The sequence below is a fragment of the Entelurus aequoreus genome, linkage group LG13, assembly GCF_033978785.1.
Source record: "Entelurus aequoreus isolate RoL-2023_Sb linkage group LG13, RoL_Eaeq_v1.1, whole genome shotgun sequence".
NCBI classification, from domain to species: domain Eukaryota; kingdom Metazoa; phylum Chordata; class Actinopteri; order Syngnathiformes; family Syngnathidae; genus Entelurus; species Entelurus aequoreus.
The window spans coordinates 69,167,041-69,184,562 of record NC_084743.1 but is presented as its reverse complement, the minus strand read 5'-3'; the positions used below and the strand labels follow the sequence as shown (position 1 = coordinate 69,184,562).

The 17,522-nt window shown below is 36.1% G+C and overlaps 1 protein-coding gene across 3 annotated transcripts in view; it reads left to right on the top strand.

Annotated features, from left to right (window-relative positions):
* The window catches only part of LOC133663661 (arf-GAP domain and FG repeat-containing protein 1-like), a 57,088-nt gene that overhangs the window by 17,149 nt on the left and 22,417 nt on the right, over positions 1-17,522 (top strand). For all 3 annotated transcript variants that reach the window (XM_062068328.1, XM_062068329.1, XM_062068327.1), the window contains one exon: positions 14,616-14,709. In XM_062068328.1, the coding sequence (XP_061924312.1) occupies positions 14,616-14,709 (94 nt within the window). The remainder of the gene's footprint in view (positions 1-14,615; positions 14,710-17,522) is intronic.

The window sequence follows — 17,522 nt, the reverse complement described above, 5'->3', positions numbered from 1 at the left end:
TTTAGCGTCTCGGGTGTAAACCGTGCATCACTTGTCGCTGCATGTGCACCTTCACTCGCAGGTTACACACGGACACACGCCCATAAATAATAATTTTCAAAATAAAAGCAGCACAGTTGTATTGCGCGCACGACATAGATGTTTTTTCAACTTTATTTTGTAATTAATGATTGCAGCTGTTCACATTCACTCACAATCACGCACACGCATACGTCCACACGGAAATAATACAAATAACGATTTTCAAAACAAAAGCAGCACCGTTGTATTGCACACTCGATATAGATACTTTTTAAAATTTATTTTGTAATTTATAATTGGCCTCACGCGGGCCGGACAGGGACGCACAAAGTGCCGGATGCGGCCCGCGGGCCGCAGAATGCCCAGGTCTGATGTAGAAGAATGAGAAACACGGGCATGTCTGGATGACTCGCCTTCATATTTCCAGTGGTTAGCTCCGAGTTACGAAACCGCTTTATTATGGAGCTGGCTGTGGCGCGTTCTTTCTGACGTCACTTCCGGTGTGGGGCGCGGTCTTTCAGGTGCCACTTCCTCTCCGAAGTTTGTAAACGATCAATGAGTTCATACAAAGCTAAGAGCCGGAGATTCAGGAAATACACGGCGCACTTACCCGTGAAAAAAATGTCAGAGGAGGGGAACCTTAAACGTTGGTTTGGTTTGGCTGAAACGGGGCTTAGGCTAGATAATTATTCGTTTAAGGAGTTATCCGGCTTATTGTAGACATAGCCTAAGAGAGCAGAGAGTGTAGGTTTAATGTGCATAATTGAATAGCTTAGTTGCTCAGACAGCAATGTGTTAGTTTAAGTTTAGATTGGGGTATGACGTTTCTTAATGGGTAAAGACGTTAATAGCTCTTGTTTTCATATTAGCATTTACGCTAGTGAGCTGTCGCCAGTCAAGCCGTCATCATCACAGTTATTTGATTATTTCAATTTAAAAGGGTATACTTTCGGGAGTTTTACAACGGTTATCATTAATAATGTTTATTGTTCCATCCCTATTGTGGATATTATTCTTTCTCCTATTTATTTATCTATTATTATAATATATTATAATATATTATTAATAATTATTATATAATTATTAATCCATTGCTATTCTTTATAAAGTAAGACACATGCTGAATAAGAAATGTCTGCATATGTTGTATTATTCTTTTATTTTTCCATATTTAACATATTGTGTTGAAGTTTGGGGAAATGTTTATAGAACAAACATAGACCCAGTAATTAAACTTAAAAAAAGGGTCATTAGAATAATACACAAAGCGTGCTACTATGAACATACCAATCCATTATTTATAAGTTCTAATGTGTTAACATTTTCAGATACTGTGTTTTTAAAAACAATGGAAATTATGTTTCGAGCAAAGAACAACAGCCTTCCAGCTTGTATTCTTACGTTATTTCAGTTAAGAGGAGCAAACTATAATTTACGGGGATATTGATTTTTGAAATAGGTAAAGTAAGAACGAATATAAAATAGAAATGTATTTCAGTTTTAGGAGTTGAATGGTGGAACAAGCTCAGTGATGAGCTAAAGACATGTAGTTCTTTGTTAAGGTTTAAGAAAACCTTGAAAGGTGAAATAATTGAAAATTATAAAATATAGTATCAATTACTTTAATCCAATTGATTTTTTTTTTAACGTTGATGTTCCAGGCAATCTAATTTTCAGTGAATGTATAGGATAGGCAAATATAAGCTTTGGCTACAGCCTATTCCCTTTTCGGTCATTCTTTTTTCTTTTCTTTTCTTTTTGTGTAAATGTGTATGATTGTTAAATATGTATAATCTGAACTGTTAAACAGGTCACACAAAATGGTTGATGGTTGATTATATGACCGAAATAAACTTATTTAATTATATCTGATTTTCTTCTTTGTTGACGTGTTTGTTTCACTACTTTCCATTCAAGATAGGTAAGCTGTTGGCATGGCTTCTCATTTCCTGCTGTGTTTTGCTCCGTGTAGTTCTGCATTTTGGAACCAGTCTATTACTTTATTTGACACACTTAAATAATCGACATTTGGACGTTTGTCCGTGGATTTAAAATGGTCCACTTCTATTAATCGCGACACATCTGAGAATTGGCTATTTCCTCACCCCCACTTGATATCACAGACATCAAGGAACGAGATACATTTTGAGTTTGTGTCATCTCAGCTACAAAGGAATTAAAGGTTGCACTCACAAAGACTTGATGCCGTCAAAGTCATCAACTTGGACTACAGCAACAAGGGCTGCAACTATTACTTTGATAAATTGTTTATTTTGATTAGAAAAAAGCTTTGATTCATATTCTGTTGCTTTGATTAACCGTTACGAGTAACCCGGTGGTAGAGGGGTTAGTGCGTCTGCCTCACAATACGAAGGTCCTGGGTTCGATCCTGCGCTCGGGATCTTTCTGTGTGGAGTTTGCATGTTCTCCCCGTGACTGCGTGGGTTCCCTCCGGGTACTCCGGCTTCCTCCTATCTCCAAAGACATGCACCTGGGGATAGGTTGATTGGCAACACTAAAATGGCCCTAGTGTGTGAATGTTGTCTGTCTATCTGTGTTGGCCCTGTGATGAGGTGGCGACTTGTCCAGGGTGTACTCCGCCTTCCGCCCGAATGCGGCTGAGAAAGGCTCCAGCACCTAGAAAATGGATGGATGGATGGAATAACTACAAACATTTATAAAATTCGGACCTCAGGACACCGTTCTGCTACAGCATGCTTTTTAACATCCTCCATATCTTTACTGGACCAATTTGAGAGCTAGTGCCACTTGGCACATCTGTATGTCATCATAACAGCTGCTTTTAGTAATACGCTTTAATGCAAAAACATGACATTTATTAAGAAGCACAATGTGGAGCAGCATAGTTGACACACTGACAATCCCTCTGCTGCTACTAATATAAAAAGCAATAGGAGCAATAACATTGACACATTCAAAATAGGGTTGCGGGGTATAGAATATATAAATGATATACATTTGGCCGACGATAGAGCTTTTAATACTATCATTACATCGTGACAATGCATAACGACTCATTCTAGCTGTGTACCGCAAATTTGACAACGACAAGCGAACAAACCCGTCCTCAACGCAGTGTAGCATTCTTGCTCACGGCTAATGTCCCTCCACAGTGCAAAGTCACTTCTAAGTCAACATTTCCCGCCTGCAAGGCAGCAAATAAACTAAGTTTCTTACAAGTCTCATCCCTGAGGACGAGGAATGGCTAAACATGCTACACTACACACTGTAGGAGGATGTGCTAACCCCAAGCTAGACCTCTTGAATGTAAATGAACAAAGGTGGGGGGATGGATACAAATATCGACACTTAACGATACCAGGTAGTATAGTATAAAGTCGAGGCCACAGTGGTTAGATCCATATCCAAATCAGTGATTCTCAAACTATGGTACGCAGGCTCAATCTAGTGGTACGCCAAAGAATCACTTGATTAAAGTATAGTTTTAATTTCCTATATTCAAACAGTGTTACTGTTCAAACTGTGTGTAATGTTACATTGGCCGAAAATATTGAGTATACTTGTTTTTTTTTAGTATTTAGGCCTACTACGCTACTGGAATTTAATGTTGGTCATTATGGTGGTACTTGGAGAGCCAAGTGTTTTCTGAGGTGGTACTTGGTGAAAAATGTTTGAGAACCACTCATTTAAATCACAGCCAAAAGTAGGAAATAATAACCAAAAATAATTTACATATTAACGCTGCCATCATGTGATTTTGTCTGATTATAATTGTGATCAAAAATGGAATCATTCAACGCTCTATTGTATCAGTATTGGTATGACCTGCACTGCCCCTGTAACTACTTGGTGTTGGATCGATACACACATTTGTAGCATTGCCCACAACTAATGTAAAGTAGCCGGACAACAGAAGAATAAGTGCTCACACATTTTAGCAGAAGTGCAGATAGAAACATGTTTCAACAGAAAATAACCAGATATGACTATAAGACTTTTACTGGTGGAATATGCTTTCCTGGCAAAATATGTACTGTACCTTGGGCAAAAGTTTCATTTTATCTTTTTATTTAATTTTATTTAGAACATTTGGCTCAAATTCAGATTTTATTCAAACAAGCATTTCAGTTTAAATTATTAATTTATTTCTAAAATAAACATTTGTTGAGTGTCAAGTGCATTGCTAATGTTTGCTGATTGTATAGAGCCTGGTCTGACTGTATAGGCCCGGAGCTGGAATAGCTTTCCGTGTTGCTCCATAACAAGCATGTGATGTGCATGTGCAACAGGAAGTGGCGGAAAGTTGTTGGTTTCTCGTTGAGCACCCTTGCATAGCGGAAAGAGTTCCTGTGCATGCTCAAACTTGATCGTCTGTCTGAGGTCACTGTCTTTTTTACCCATCTTACCATCTGTAACTCCACAAGGAGCGCTTGTTTGCCAATGATAGCTACTTTTGGGGACTAAAATGTACATTCACAGTCAAAATGCTTAAATAACTACAGTTTGGACAATTTTTACATTGCTACGTTTTTTCCAGGTTACTTTTTTATTGTTTCTTTTGGTCATTAAGTGACTATTTTACGGGTAGACCTACCTTCCTTGTTGCAATAGTTTTTAATCTGTGGAGCTGGAACTCGCTATGTAAACACATTCCTTATGAAGGTGGAGACTTTCCCTGGAGGAACTCCACTCATAATGTCGCTTTCTGGACATTTGCACTCTGCAGGAAGTAGCACCGCTGGGCCGACATGTACTCTTTGTAAAGCAGTTAGATAAGCATGAACGTAAGCATCCTAGGAGTTGTTCCAAATATTGCCAGTAATCAAACTGATTTGGACTAGTCCAGGGTCAGCGAAGAGATATTTGCAGCAAATATGAGCCTGAATAAAATGTTACTAAGTGATTGTAGAACATTATGTTTTGTTTATTTTATTACGCTCTTTTTGTTTTAAATTTTTTTATTTTATTGAGCATCTCTGTGAAACGAATTATGTGGGAGCTGCACCTTTTTAATTTGGATATGCACTTTAAAAAATATATTGCCTGCCATTTATAATCCCTATGTAAGACAAGAACACATGTTTTCCTTTTTAATGCATTCTAAGTTGTAAAATATGGCAAGATCAAGGTGGCTAACAGTGCAGCTAATGGGAGTAGAATATTCCACCCCTAAAACTCTCTAAAAAAAAAACAAAAAACGCAATCAATATTTAATTTACTTGTCATAACCTGAATATTAACCAAGTATCAGCAATATTGTTATTATAAGTGCTAACGCTGACACATTATTTTTAGTGGAGCATTGATCACACAGAGCTAACTAGCTTATGCTCCTACAGTATATTGACATATTGAGCTTCTGCTGCTGGTGCATTGCTTCTGAGCTGGTGAAAGTTAATTCTAGATTATAAATAAATATTTGAACAATAACTGCTTTTAATGACGATCGAAAAAATCATTTTGTAGGAATACAGAATGAGTGCAAGTGCTGTTGGAGCACTTGCATTCAGAGGAGAGGAGCTACACTTCCATGTTTAGATACCAGTTTCACGCATTAATAACACAAAATGTGTTGCAAGATGCAGCTAATGAGACTCACTATTGTAGCCTTCAAAACCCTCTAAAACAACTTCAAAACCCTCGATCAACATTTTATATACATTCTGCAAGTAATGTAGTAACAGACATGTTCATAACAATATGTAATATGCTCAAAAATTACCGTATTTTGGTCATTTTAAGCAATACCAGAACTTCTCTCCTAAGCGCATTTATTTCCATTTCCATAGCAGAGCATTTCCCACTTCTGGCAATAAATGTGTGTTCCTACTTCCGGAAACAAACGCGAGTGGGTTTTCTAATCATGGCAGACTTGGTAACACACAACAAAGACGACTATTTTTGGACAAGTGAGGGTTCACAACTTTATCTTTTTGAAGCTGAATATACGGAGGATGAACTGCTGGTTATAGAAGTGAGCACGAAGAAAGGCTGAAACGTTGGAGCAGATGGAAGCCAAGAGAGTGAGGTCGGCGTGACTTGGACAGGGTGTAAATGTGGAATTTTGAGCCAAGCTATGCCGAAATATATAGTGTGCTTACCCAAATCAACTAGAAATGTCCCCGGCCAGCTTGGCCAAACGGACAACTGTCCAACTTGTCATGGCTTTGACCTAGTATTTCCATAAAGTACACTTTACCTTTTTCATTTCTGATCACTATTTTCCCGCTTGTGGCTCATCAGTAAATAGTGAAAGCAGCCACATTTTCCTACGCTACGGAACGGCCCGAGGGTCAAAAAGGAGTCAGGATGCATGCGCGTAAAACAAAATTTGTGACGTTAAAGGAACTTATAGTTAACTATTATTATTGCTTTGACAGACATAATTTTAATTATTTTTTGCCCTCAAAATCCTCCTGTGTCCAGGGAATTATTCCCTGCGTTTGTAAACGTTAACAAAAAAAAAAGATATTGAGGAAAACTTTTTTTTTAGCTAATCACTCTAGTATTGATCATATACTGATACTACCCTTGGTATCGACTAGAGATGGGGGAAGTAATTGATTTTAGATGCATCGCAATTCGGACATGAACGATTATTATATCGATTAGTAAACGTCAATAATTGATAATCGATTTATTTGTTTACTGCAGCGAGCCACCTCACCGAGAGATCTGACCAGTTCCTTAGTTATAGGGTACCTATTTCCATTAATTTAATGAATGTAATGGGAATTAATAACAGTTTCTTATTACAAAAGCACTGTTTTTAAAAGTTGCAAGTAATAAATGCTTATCTAGTGAAACGAAAAGAAATGTAAACTTTATTAAAGATGTATCAATAATCAATTTTAATTGAATCTCCTGAATCGTAATCGAATCGTGAGGTGCCCAACGATTCCCACCTCTAGTATCGACAACCAATTTATGGATCAATCTGCCCTTCTCTTACCAGTTACACACCAACGGTTGTTATATTATCGTCTCTTAAGACTCTTATGTATTTACTTGTTAATTTCCTGTTAGTATCTGCTAGTAGTGTAAAACATTTTTTTGAATGAATCGTGATTCTTATTTGTAGGGATTCTTAATAAATTTTAAAAAATTAAAATCGATTTAAAAAAAATATACTTATATTTTATATTTGTGTTAATTTTTCAAATCTGTTTCGTCCAGCCACTTTGTTTGCGTAGAAATATATTAAAAACAAAGTAATTTTGAAATGTATCAGTGCTGTTTATCTATTTCATGGAGGAATGTAGTTAATCATAGAACAGTGTTGTTAAAGTATTGATTTTGAATCGAGAATTGTTTTGATTTGACAATCGATTCTGAATCGAATTGTTACCCCCAAGAATCAAATCCAATCATGTTGTGCCCAAAGATTCACAGCGCTAATATCTGCTTACTTTCTGCGAAACGTATTTCCATCTACACTTCTTAAACTTTACGAGGCACTTATTTCCTGTTGTTTAAAGCTAGCTCAGCCTGCTCTTGGCTGGCTCTCGTGTGCAACATGTTCAGCCTAATTTTACAGTGATCATGATACTTGATATGATACTTAAGATACTAAGAAATGCAGTTTATTTGCATGCAAATGCAGATGGAGACACATAATAAAGACGGTTGTCAGCCACGGGACTAAAAATAAAATACAGTCTCTGGCAGAGGCAATCTACGTTTGTGATCCGCGTTAAAAGGGTATAAATCGGCATTAGCGATCACATATATTTTTTCGCAAAAATCGGCTGATAATGATCGGGATCGCCACATCTCTAACATTAACTATAATTCTAATCACTGGAAATTGTCATACTGTTTCATCCCGACTCAAAGCCTATCATTGTCCATATTAGATACATTTTAGCAAACCACTGTTGAGTAGTATAGTCTAACAGTAGCAGAAGCACATATTGCACTATAAAATAATGATGACTTAGTCACTACTGCACAATAGACCATTGAATACAACTCATTTGCATATTGCCATCGCTCCAGGGTGAGGAAAAACTGGCCGAGTCACAAAAGAGAGGTTCTGCACCATCTCTCACGTCGCTGTTCACTTTCCTTGAACAAAAAAAACTACTTATTACACAATCTTTAGCTATACTGCTTCCATTGTGTGTCCACATGACATAAAACAATGCACTTGTTATGCAAGGTTTGCTAGTTCCCCTTTTAAAGGGAAACTGCACTTTTTTGGGGGAATTTTGCCTATTATTCACAATCCTTATGTAAGCACGCATTTTTTTTTTGCTCTCCAAATAGTACCGTATTTTTCGGACTATAACTCGCAGTTTGTTTGGCCGGGGGTGCGACTTATACTCAGGAGTGAATTATGTGTGAAATTATTAACACATTACCGTAAAATATCAAATAATATTATTTAGCTCATTCACGTAAGAGACTAGACGGATAAGATTTCATGGGATTTAGCGATTAAGAGTGACAGATTGTTTGGTAAACGTATAGCATGTTCTATATGTTATAGTTATTTGAATGACTCTTACCATAATATGTTACGTTAACATACCAGGCACGTTCTCAGTTGGTTATTTATGCCTCATATAACGTACACTTATTCAGCCTGTTGTAAACTATTCTTTATTTATTTTAAATTGCCTTTCAAATGTCTATTCTTGGTGTTGGGTTTTATCAAATAAATTTACCCCAAAAATGCGACTTATACTCCAGTGCGACTTATATATGTTTTTTTCCTTCTTTATTATGCATTTTCGGCAGGTGCGACTTATACTCCGAAAAATACGGTAAATAAACACTAGTAAAAGTCAGCTAACAATGGAGCCAATGAGAGTCGCTCTATTACGTCTATAAAGTGCTCTAAAAACATCCATAAGCCTCCATCACTGTTTTATATACATACTATGAGTATGTAGTAACAGGCACATTCATAATAACATGTAATATTTGCATATTTTTGCTCATTTCAAACATACGTCACTTTTTCCTTCAACAACTCCTACTCATGCAGACTTCATGAGAGCCAACAACTATAACTTTAGGACAAATGACGATTCAGAGATTTCAGAACCTTTATATTTTTGATCCTCAATATAAGGACAATGATACAAGTTTTAGATGCTTGTTGCAAAACAGATCCAGCTGTAGTTAAACACTTAGCATTATGTAGCAGTATTGCTAAGGGCTAAACAAGAAATACAAAGTACAGACATCATAAAACAATCACTTACTGTACAATGTTTGCTCTCACTAGGATGCTGACTGATGGGATGTTCATATCTTCCCATTTAGATTCAGAATCAATCATAATCCTCATGAAGGTTTAAAAACAAAGGCGGCAATTAACAAGGGGTTTTGTTGTCTTTCCCGTCATCGCCGGGCCTATGTTTACCAACTTCTCGCTTTATTGCCGCAGCCATCTACTATCCAGGTGAGAAGCATTATGCATAATCTAGAATTAACTTTCACCAACTCAGTGGCGATGCTGTAGCTCACCGGCTCAATATGTCAATATAGCAGCATAAGCTACTTAGCTCTGTGATCACAGCGCTGCTAAAAATGGTTTGTCTATGTTAGCGAACATATTAACAATATTGCTAATACTTAGTCTATATTCAGGTCACAAGATGTAATATTGTTGGCGTTTTTTTGGGGGGGTAGACTACTACCGTTAGCTGCATTGTCAGCCACCTCATACTGTATGTGCTGTATTTTACGACTTATAATGCAAAACAAAAACATATATGTGCTTGTCTTCCATAGGGATTGTGAAATATAGGCAGAATTTTAGAAAATGTGCAGTTACCCTTTAAGTGTTTTTTTTTTCCATATAAAAAATAGGTCAGAACTCGGTAGAAATATATTTACCAACAGCTGTCATTTGTGACGAAAGTGTTAAAAGCTAATTGGTCCCTCAGTGTTGCAAATATTGCCCAGTCGTGTTAACAATTTACATGTCAACCGTCACATCAGTCATGTTGATAAAAGGTAAAGATGAATAATTCATCACATTCCCTTCTAGTTTTTCACCGTCGTACAGTCTGACTCTGCTATGTATAACGTACGCTTGTGGTGAGTCGGTGTGGATTTCATTCCTTTGAGAGTTGACCAGATTACCTTTACACAATGAATTACCCCCTTGTGTATGCAAACATGTGTTTCGGCACGTATTTGGCAGCAATGTATGTGCATTTTTGTTGACATACTGTATACAGTAAATGGCTTTAATCTGATGCAGGCCAATGTTTGACCTGGGGTGACATCTTTGGGACCGGAACAGGTGTTGGGATGCACACGTGCAGCGCAGCCAAGTCATAGAATGACTAATGCACTTGCTTTTCATTAATTATATGTGATAAGAGAACTGAATAGAAAGACAAATTACAAATTAAAAACCCACGGTATGCTTGCGAACACAAGTACATTTGCGCTCATAGTATATTGCATACCATCACTCCAGAAGTGCACAATACAAACATCGAAGGAGAATTAAAAATGTGTGACAATGACATACATTTTGCAGAAAAGATTTAAGTAAATGTTGACAGTGGAATAGTAAATAATCGCTAGTAATTGAGATGCCCATAAAGATGTACATTTTTTACATCATATAGATAAATATAAATATAATAACGATGTATATATCATTATATTATTTGGTATGTGAATTCAGGCCTCAAATTTTAACTTTTTAAGGTCAAGGCAAGTGTTGCCTTAAAGGAGGGCTCATATTTTAGGGAACCAAGGCAAACATTATTTTCTTTCGAGGCAGGATATATATATATATATATATATATATATATATATATATATATATATATATATATATATATATATATATATATATATATATATAGATATAGATTAAAAAAATAGTGTTCATGTATGAGATCTAGGGCTGCCAATTATGGCCAAAGTAATAATTAAGATTATTGTTATCAATATTGAAATCATGATTACTGATTGTTAGGTAAAGCAGTGTTGGGGTGTGAACGTAATACCATCATGTCATTTGTAATGTCTAATGAAAAGACTATAGATAAACATTATCCATATATTTATAGACAAATACTAGTTTTTTTATTCTTTAATAACATCAACTTGTCAGTTTTTTGTCATTACATGATGCCTTTATCTCTATTTTTACATTTTGATAGAGTTTTTATTTTTTCTAAGTGATGTACATTTATATGTAGATGTAGATGCTGTATGGGGACAGATCCATTAAGAGTTTGAGTAGAAATATGTCTTATAGGAATTAACTATACACAATAAAACATTAGCAAAATGATGTGTCACATGAATGATTTTTGAAGTAACCCCTTAGTGACCTGAAAAAAACCACAATTAATGTAAAAAAAAAACCTTGTGTTTACTTTTTGATATCAAAATAAACCACAGAGCAGTTTGGCTAATGAAGATGAAGTCTAATAAACAAGCTTTGTTCTTGTCCAACGCCTCCCTAGTGTTCCAGTACAACAGTTTGGTCAACAGCAAAAAAAACGGACTTATACCTCTCACCTTGAATAAATAATCTTCACAGCTTGCGTTCAATTTGGTGAGATGACAAAACATTATAGCCAGTATTGATGTTATTTGAACACTGATACAGTTTGCAGTTAAATAAAGGAGGAGTGAACATCCCAGTAAACAAAGTAAAGACTTTATAAATAAGTTGTGACAACGTTCACAACACATCGCCTGCTGCAAAACATCAAATAGTTTTCTTCTTCGCTGTATACTTTAAGTGTGGGGACAAGTGCGTCTGTCTCCAATATTGTCCACACCTGTCTCCATCTAAACACAGCAGTACACTCTTAAATGCACGCCGGGAAGTGAGGGAAAATTACATTAAACCAAGCGCTTGGCTCCGTTTACTCTGAGGGGAAATTTCCGCAGCAAAGTCCGTGTCGTTGGTCCGCCATGATTATCAAGCCAAATGACGCTAGTGCGCGTGCGCCTGACTTCCTGTTGCCAAAAATGCATTAATAAAATAACATTTTCGGCAATTAAAAAATTAAACTTTATTACTAACTATCGGAAATTATCATTATGCTGTTACATCCCTCGTCCATTAACAAGTAAAAAGTCAAGGGCGGTCACGGCATGTTCTTGCCGCAAATGTTGGTCAATTTTTTGGGCATTACGGCGAAAGACGAGGGCGGTCGCAGCATTTGCCGCAGTTGTCGTTGTAAAATTCGAGCCCTGTAAATTATAATAGAAACATTTCAAAACAGGTTACAAAAGCTCCTAATCTGACTGCTGACAAATGCAGTAACATACATTTCTAGTTGTATTATTTTCTCAAAACTATTATTAATCTACTTGATAATACACTGTTAATATCTGGTTACTTTCTGTTGTAACATGGTTTTATCTACACTTCTGTTAAAATGTAATAAGCACGTATTCTTCTGTTGTTGGGATAGTTCACATTAGTTTTGGGCGATACTACAACTTTGGGTTTCAATCCAATGCCATGTAGTTACAGGGGCAGTATTGGTCATATTATTGCTGATACTGTTACTCACAATTTTCAAGATCATTGAATGATTCTATTTTTGATCACAATTCTAGTCCGACAAAAACACAGGATGATGATGGTAGCAATATCAATTGAATATTAAAATTATTTCCTACTATTTGCTCTGATTTAAATCATTTGATTTTTGCCATTAAAGCTATCTGGTTTCTAGGGATTTATTTCCTGAGTTTAAAAAGTAAATAAAAAAACGACAAAATATATATATTTTGTTATAAAAAATATCCATCTAATAACTGTGGTATCGACTAAAATAATGATTTTGTGCTTTGTATCGTCACTGTGGAAACTTTTATAGATCTGCCCACTTTTGTTTACATTCAAGAGCTCTAGCTTGGAGTTAACAGTTGGCATATCCTCTTACGGTGTGTAGAGTGGCATGTTTAGCTATTCCTCGTCCTCCAGGGATGATACTTATAAAAAACAAAGTTTATTTGCTGCCTTGAAGGTGATGATTTCTAACTTAAAAGTGGCATTGCACTCTGAGGGAACATTAGCCGGTAGTGAGAATGCTACATTGCCTGGAGAAAGCGTTTGTTTGCTTGTTGCTTTCAAATATGGAAATGTGTCATCAACATGCATTATTACGATACATCGATAGCATTAAACGTTTTATCGTCGCCAAAATAAATATAATTTATATCTTATAACGCGCAACTCTAGCATGGATTATGGTGCTGCAAATACCCCCCAAACTCTCCTTCTGGCTTGATGTTGGCGTTGACACTCTGATTTCGGATAAACGTATGCAGCAAAAGGGACTGTTGTAATTACTGGATTAGATTCAGCTCCAATAAATAACAATAACACGCCATTGTGCGCTCACGGCGAAGGAAGCAAACTAGCTAATCGGGGAAAAGGCTGCGGAATCCGAGCATATTGGACAAGAAGAGAATTATTCAGATTTACCCAGTATTCAACTTGATTCTAAATGATTCAATAATCGAGTTTGCAATAACCGAGGGTTATGAGGGTTTTTGTTTGGTTAAAGAACAATTATAAATAGACAATAAAAATTTAAAATTTGTAATGAGTGACCTAGTTAAGCCAAAATATGTTGCAGGTACACGAACAGGCTGGAGCTCATGGTCTGTTGCATCACGTCTCATATGAGAGGCACTGCTGACCACTTCTTCTTTGGTGGTTATCTGACCTCTCTTCTATTTCTAATACAAACAACATACCTTTCAATTTCATTGTCTGTGATTTCACTTGAGAAACAACATCAAATGTATCCGGTTGTAACATCAAACACGTTCACTTGCATTTTATAGCCAGTTCTTGACTATGATCATCACTACACTAAAGCAATGGTTCTCAAAACGTTTTTCATCAAGTACACATCCATCCATTTTCTACCGCTTTGCTCTCCGACTACCACCATAATGACCAAGATTAAAATACTGTAGCGTCGCAGGACTAAGTATTCATTAAAAACAAGGCAGCGGTTTTATTTAACAAGTATATTTAATATTGTTGGCTGCTGTAACATTACATGCAGAATAAACAGTAACACTGTGTTTGAATGTAGGAAAATGAAACACTGTACTTTCGTCAAGTGATTCTTTGGCCTACCACTAGATGGAGCCCGTGTACATCTAATGGTGCACGTACCACAGTTTGAGAATCACTGCGCTAGAGCATACTTTTTTTTGTAAAAAGTACGCTTTGACCCCTAACTGGAAGGAGTGTATCTTACTGAATTAGCGAGTATGTCTCTTACACACATGCTACGAGCTATGTTGTTAAGTTTTAGCTAGCGCAGGTAGTAACCTATCTTCAGCTGCTAGCTACCAATGATACCGTGCTTTAAGCTTTACCATTGAATAAACGATTCCTTGTGGTAAAGAAAAATCCTTGATTATCTTTTGTAATGGAGGTACTCTGGAAATTGTTTCACCCTTACTGTCTATATTCACGGAGACCAATTTACACCAACAGTACAGTGTCTACATCACTGTAATCAAACAATTAGGAAATCTCTTAGCTCTTTATTAGAGGTTTTATAGCCTCTTTGAGAATTTTGGGATCCATGTCAAAGACCACAAGATAAAATTGATCCCTGTATTTGTTGTTTATCCTTTCACAGACGGGGTTTAAATCCACCCAACAGAGTCAAGTCCATCTCCATGACAACCTTCACACAACAGGAAATAGAGTTTCTTCAGAGACACGGTAATGAGGTAGGTACAGGTACTGATTGTAAATAAAAGTTGTCAGCTTTCCACTTTATGTGTTAGTTTTTTCAATTGGCATGGCCCTTAAATGAGCACTTAAATACAAATATTGTTATCTGATAATTATTACTTTGATAGAAAACCAGCTAGTATCTACTAAAAAATTGCTGTGTGTACATCCTGTCTGATTTGCACTGGACAAAAACAACAGAGATTTTAGTTATATGTTGTTAAGTGTTGTATGTGCATACAAATGTTTTTAATTAGTTTTTCCTCTAAGGTTATAATTGTCCTCTTTCGTTGAGAAGAGTTGTTGTACATTCTTAGGTAGCAGGTTATAGTTTGCTTTGTGCATAATTTTAGCTGTTTGAAAATCAACCAAATAGTTACATTTCAATATTTCTGATTCAATAAATAAAGGGTTTGTATGTTCTCTATATCAACAATATGTATCAGTCTAACTAATCTTTTTTGTAACACGGTTAGTGAACAAAGTGCACATTTGTAGTTGTTTCCCCATATTTCTGCACAATAACTCAGATGCGGTATCACTAGCGAGCAGTAGAGAATATGGAGAGATTTTTAGTCCAAAACATATTTTGCTTTGTTCATTATTAAAATATTTCTTGCCACCTTATGTTACATATTTTTTAAAATGAGATTTCCAGTTAATTTTATCATCTATTATTACACCCAAAAATCTGGTTTCTTTTACCCTTTCAATGTCTACTCCATCTATTTGTGTTTGTCTTTTCTACTGTTACCAAATAGCATTATTTTAGATTTACTGAGATTCAAAGATAGTCTGTTTTTGTCAAACCATCTTTTCAATTGATTAATTTTTTCTGTTATTTGTATTAGCTTCTCTGTGTTCTCTTCTGAACAAAAAGCAGTTGTGTCGTCTGCAAACAATACTAACTTTAGGTCCTTTGTAACTTTACAAATGTTGTTTATACAAAGATTAAACAATTGTGGTCCTGGTATTGATCCCTGGGGTACACCACAAGATATATCTAGCTGTGTTGGCATTTTTCACCTAACTTCATGTATTGCTTCTATATTTGGTTAGTGCTTATTTTCATAATCAGCCTTGCCGAAGCCAAAGGTTTATGTGCTAAATACTTATAAACACATGGTTTCCTATCATTTGACAAAGTTGTTAAACTGTAAGTAGGTTAGAAGTAATTTTTGAATATGATTATGATCAAGAGTAAGATTAATAATTCAGTGGTAATATTTGAGTGGGTCCCGGCCCCCTCTGTAGTGGAAAAGTTGGGCTCCAAGGTCAAGAAGGTTAAGAACCCCTGCTTTAAAAAATGTTCGAGGTGTTCTAGTGAGTTTGAATAGTGAGTTGCCCTGTGATTGCGAGCTCTAATAACCTCAGAATTAAATCCAACGGCAGTAATACAGTTAGGCTGGAGAAAAGGGCTAACACTTAGACTTGTACAGTATAAATTCCTGAAATTTGTCTCACAATATGTTCATATACCCATTTCTAATCAGCGTTCCTTACCACATTCATACATTGGCAGCAGAATGTAATATAAGTACAAGTAAAAGTAAATTTCTGTAGCCATGGCAACATGTCATTGCAATGATATAGTTTGGGGTTGGGCCATTTCCATATTATAAATAAAAAAGTTTATTTTTATTTATACAATTCCTAATAACAAACAATCATATGGAAAGTTAAGTGAAGATCCCAATCACTGACTGTTGATTTATCTGCAAACCTGTTGCCTCGGTGTGTTTGAAGAGTTTTCAGCGCCAGGGCGGACTGTCATTGCCTGCTTTTGTATATTGGAACACTCTTATTTCTATTTGTTAAAAAAATTAAGAAGTTGATCTTAGACTCTGCCTGTCTATACATTCAGTTTTTCACTGCTTATCTCAAATAGCCATCGTCTTGGAGTAAGCGTCTTAGTGCATAGACATTATTTTGACAGTGTCTGGTAGAGGTGGGTATCATTGGGCACCTCACGATTCGATTACGATTACGATTCAGGAGCTACGATTCGATTAAAAATCGATTATTGATGCATCTTTAATTTATATACATTATATTAATGCAGTTTTACATTTCTTTGCGTTTCACTAAATAAACGTATATCACTTGCATCTTAAAAAACAAAGAAACAATTAATTTGGAATAAGAAACAGTTAAATTAATTGCCACGTTTAGTAAATAATGAAAATGTGTGCAAAACTGGACCATAAGTGCCCGATAGTAAAGGAGCTGGTCAGATCTCTCGGTGAGGTGGTTCGCTGCAGTCAGCCACATTTTAGAACTGCCTGCATTACTTTATTTACAATAAATAAATCGATTGATTGTTGACGTTTACTAAACGATTCTATAATTGCCCATGTCCGAATTGCGATACATCTAAAAATCGGTTATTTCCCCCACCTCTAGTGCCTGGTAATAATGTCTTAGCTTCACCCCAGACAACTGTACTAGGCAGGGAGACTAAATTGCATCATTATTGACTAATCATTTGCAGTAAAAATGAGTACAACATAGCATTACCACTTTAAAGGTAGTCTATTTTAAAGCGACAGCAAAATTGCAGACTCAAGGTTGGAGAAGGGTCATCAATCCTCCAGAGCAGTTTTATAAATACTTTAGCCTTCAAGTGGCCTTCTGTCTGTCCATAGAGACATTTGACATAGATGAAAATAATGCAGACTAGTGTCCATGTGAGCGCACCAACACCATACGAAATATAAATGCTTAGTTTTGCCCCTAAGGGTCAGGGCGTACGCACTTCAAACCTATAAATCTGACTTTACAGGACTAGCTAAATTACTACTGGAATGCT